This window comes from Adiantum capillus-veneris, chromosome 22 (genome assembly GCF_014529385.1).
Source record: "Adiantum capillus-veneris isolate H3 chromosome 22, ASM1452938v2, whole genome shotgun sequence".
Lineage (NCBI taxonomy): Eukaryota > Viridiplantae > Streptophyta > Polypodiopsida > Polypodiales > Pteridaceae > Adiantum > Adiantum capillus-veneris.
The window spans coordinates 85,871,668-85,875,623 of NC_140952.1; the positions used below are offsets into that span (position 1 = coordinate 85,871,668).

General features: G+C 43.2%; 1 protein-coding gene across 1 annotated transcript; it reads left to right on the top strand.

The window, feature by feature from the left end:
* The first annotated feature begins 1,042 nt into the window (after positions 1–1,042).
* Positions 1,043–1,754, top strand: LOC147429719 (uncharacterized). The gene has a single exon (XM_086495876.1). It carries the CDS (start codon positions 1,049–1,051, stop codon positions 1,490–1,492), a length of 444 nt encoding a protein of 147 aa, XP_086352002.1. The 5' UTR covers positions 1,043–1,048; the 3' UTR covers positions 1,493–1,754.
* The last annotated feature ends 2,202 nt before the right edge of the window (positions 1,755–3,956 follow it).

Consider the following 3,956-nt stretch of genomic DNA (forward strand, 5'->3'; position numbering starts at 1 on the left):
GGGTGACTAGGCATATGTTTAAAGGCTTTGCTGATAAAGAAGGTAAGCGTTATGACAACATTAGACCAAAACAAGGCTTTCTACTACTACGGTCGGTTTTTAGGCTAGGGCTGATCTTTTGTCTTGCTGCGGCCAGGGCTGATCTGCTGTTCTAAAACGCCAGGCTGCTGTAGGGAAAAACGCTAGGCTTCTGCAGTAGCAAAAACGCTAGGTTTGCTGATGGATTTTGTTATCAGTAGAGGAATTTCTCTGAATGTTACATTGTATACTGCATTTTTCTGTAAAGATACTTTAATGCTAAAGTAAGAGCTAATGCTTACTGAGCTAGGTGTATTATGATTGTTGAAATGAGGTTGTCAAACAGATTTGTTCGGTACTGTGTTTTATGGTCTGGTCCTTGAGTAATAATCCCTCTTAGAGGGCTGTCACTCTTTATAAAATTTTCAACAAAACACAGCTAGATTTGCTACCCTATCTTGCCAAGGTCTGCACTCTGTGACCATGTATAGCGCAGAGATAAAAGTAATGAAGTAATAGAGTGTCTCAAAGAATACCATAGTGCTAGTTCATGGAATTAGTCCCATGCTTATTTATGATAAAGAGCAATTAAATGCATATATTAGCTACACAAGCCTTGATTGGTTATATGCACTCATTGTCTCAATAAAAGTATTATCAGGGTAATAGAACCGTGTATAATCTGAAATCCAAGGTGGTAAGTTTCAGTCATAAGGAAGAGTAAAATCTGCAGATGTTCCAAGCTAGGATAGTTCTTGGCCTACTCGAGAGAAATTTCCAAGTCAAAAGTAAGATACCATAGGCTTAGTCTTTCTATAGGCATGTTGATGGCACAGCAGTTAAAACACGCCGGCTCTTAAAGAGCTAGGGTGGATGATGCCTAGTCATAATGCACAAGTTAGAGATGGATGTGCGAACAATTTGACTCGAGCACATTAAGTTCAAAGATAGATTAACTTGGACTCGTAAATATGAGCTTGAGTTAAGTGCAAGTGATCACAAGCTCATAAGAAGCATTGCGAAGTATCGCATGGCTTGGGGGGCCTTTGGCGAACTTGTGGCAGGGCGACATTGGCTTGCAATAGCGATTTTTGGAAATGAAGGCCTCAAGGGACCTCCTGCGAAAACCTACTCGCTCATGGAAGAGCTGGGTGCGAGGGTTTCGACCCTTTGCAAGGAGCAAGCACCTTCCTATCTAGTTCACAGGCTACTGCAAGGGCTACTACCACCACCCTTCGAAGAGCAGATCAGTTGTGGAGGGCCAGTGAAATCTTGTAGAGGGGTCGTTGTCGTTGATGCTGCACTGTCGGAGGATTTGGGATTGTGGGGCGGAGCTTCTCAGTGTGTTCGGGTGGTGGATGGTTGTCGAGGCTCAAAAAGGTGGCCTTGCTCTGTGAATCTCTGTGCGAATGCCAGTGGTGGCTTTGTTTGTGAGCTGGTGGAGCCTTTGCTCCCCCCTTATGCGGCTGTATGAGGTATGTAGCTGAAGTTTTGGTGATGAGATTGGTGGGGTGGCTTCCTTTGCTACTGTTGGTTTGTCAGACGGGTGGCGCCGCCCTTTAGCCAATGTATCTAGGGTGATGTTCTGTGGCAGGCATTGTATCTTAGGACAATCTATGGTGTCTCTGAGCATGTCATAGTGCTGTGGTGTGTTAATTTATTCTACTCACTATTGTGAGTTTGCCAAAAAAAGAAGAAGAAAAAGAAACATTGCACCATGTACACAAACTTGGATAGTTTTCATTGACTATATGGCTCCTTTTATACTTGGCCTCTTACCAATACATTGCATGTGGAATTATTGCCCCTCTCTTTTCTTCACTCTATACCAAACTTACCACAAATTTCAACACCCCCCCTCAAAGCTACAATCTTTGCATTTTCCATGTTCTTTATGCCTAGTTCTAGAGTAGCATAGCTCGTCCATCGTGCCTCAGAATCCTTTAGCCTAGTAATGGCTAACCCGAACCTTGACAAATGCAAAAAATACAAGTGGGGTAAACTAGAATAAACGGCCATTACTTTCTTCTTCTTCTTCTTCACATTGATGACAAATGATGTTACCCCTTCCTCTACCTTGTTCTTGTCCTTGTCCACGAACTAGGTTGTTTCGGCCTCCTCTTAGCCTCCGTTGTTCAACAATACTCTCTCTCTCTCTCTCTCTCTCTCTCTCACCGATGCTTCTTCTAGCTTTGGCCGGTTCTTTGAATCAAACTCTAGGAGTGATGCTTCAACTTCTTTCAGTTGCCTGTCTAGATTTTGTAATATGGATACCAAGGTGTTGAATGGTGGCTTGTCCACACTGTTGAGTAATATTGCAATTGCTTCGTTATTGGGTATATTATTTTGGACTCCTCGTAGCTGTTGCTTGAGCACTTTGAACCTGTTGAGACGAGCTACAAGGGACTCGTCATCTCTTTTCTACAATTTGTAGAATTGCATGAGTAATTTGGTCTTCGAGCCTTTACATGGCGTACCAAATTTCTTTTTGAGAACATCCCAAGTTTCTTTAGCATTCTTTATGTTGGCAATGTATGAAATAACGTCGTCGCCAAGTGACTGTGCTATAAGTCTTGGTTTTTTTTTGATTTGCAGCCACATTGATTGTTGCAAATGTATGCTCATGCGGCTCTATTAAGTGCCAAAACCTTTGCGCATCAATAATTACATTATTTTGCTTTGCCATGTGAAAAAGTTATCACCATTGAAGGTGGTGATGATGGCGATTTTCTGCTCCATGAGGTGGTTACTTGGCGACTTACACAAGCAGTGTCTAACCTCTATAATGAGCGTGTGTTTCAAAATGCTAGAAGGCTTCAAATGATGAGGCCACAAGGCAATGTTTAAAGCCGTACACTTTTGCCAACTAGACTTGAAGGAAGGTACCACAAAACCTTTGCGCATCAATAATTACATTATTTTGCTTTGCCATGTGAAAAAGTTATCACCATTGAAGGTGGTGATGATGGCGATTTTCTGCTCCATGAGGTGGTTACTTGGCGACTTACACAAGCAGTGTCTAACCTCTACAATGAGCGTGTGTTTCAAAATGCTAGAAGGCTTCAAATGATGAGGCCACAAGGCAATGTTTAAAGCCGTACACTTTTGCCAACTAGACTTGAAGGAAGGTACCACAAAACCTTTGCTCATCAATAATTACATTATTTTGCTTTGCCATGTGAAAAAGTTATCACCATTGAAGGTGGTGATGATGGCGATTTTCTGCTCCATGAGGTGGTTACTTGGCGACTTACACAAGCAGTGTCTAACCTCTACAATGAGCGTGTGTTTCAAAATGCTAGAAGGCTTCAAATGATGAGGCCACAAGGCAATGTTTAAAGCCCTACACTTTTGCCAACTAGACTTGAAGGAAGGTACCACTTTTTTAGTTAATAAACTTTTTGTAATACTTTATGTGAGCAATGCAAAAAATAAGTTCTTCGTGAGAGAACATACAACCTTGCTCAAATTTGAGCATTACAACAATCCCCCCCCCCCCCCCCCCCCCCCCCCCCCCCCCAAAAAAAGAGTGTAGGAACAACTTCTTAATGACCTTTACAATTTTCCTTGCATTAAAGGTTGTGAGGAAACCGGAGCTTTGGCCAAAGTGGAGCTAATTGCCGAGGACCTTCAGATGGCTGTTGACCTCCAGCGTTTCCATCTAATTTTGCCCGATCTGGACTTTGGCCTCCAGTAGGTGCCGAGCCTCCCGCAGTTGAGCCTAGTGATGGGGCCTCATCCTCCACTAGAAGATGGAGGCACCCCATACCTAGCTAGGTGACCACTGGCCCCCCCACCGGGCCGGCGATCCCCTGCTCCCAATCGTACCTAGCTAGGTATGCAGTGCCTCCCTCATAGAAGCTCAGGATGTTGAGGTAAGTCACAATGTGTGAATTATTGTGAGAATTTGTTCAAAACTTCTTGTGCTCATCATCATC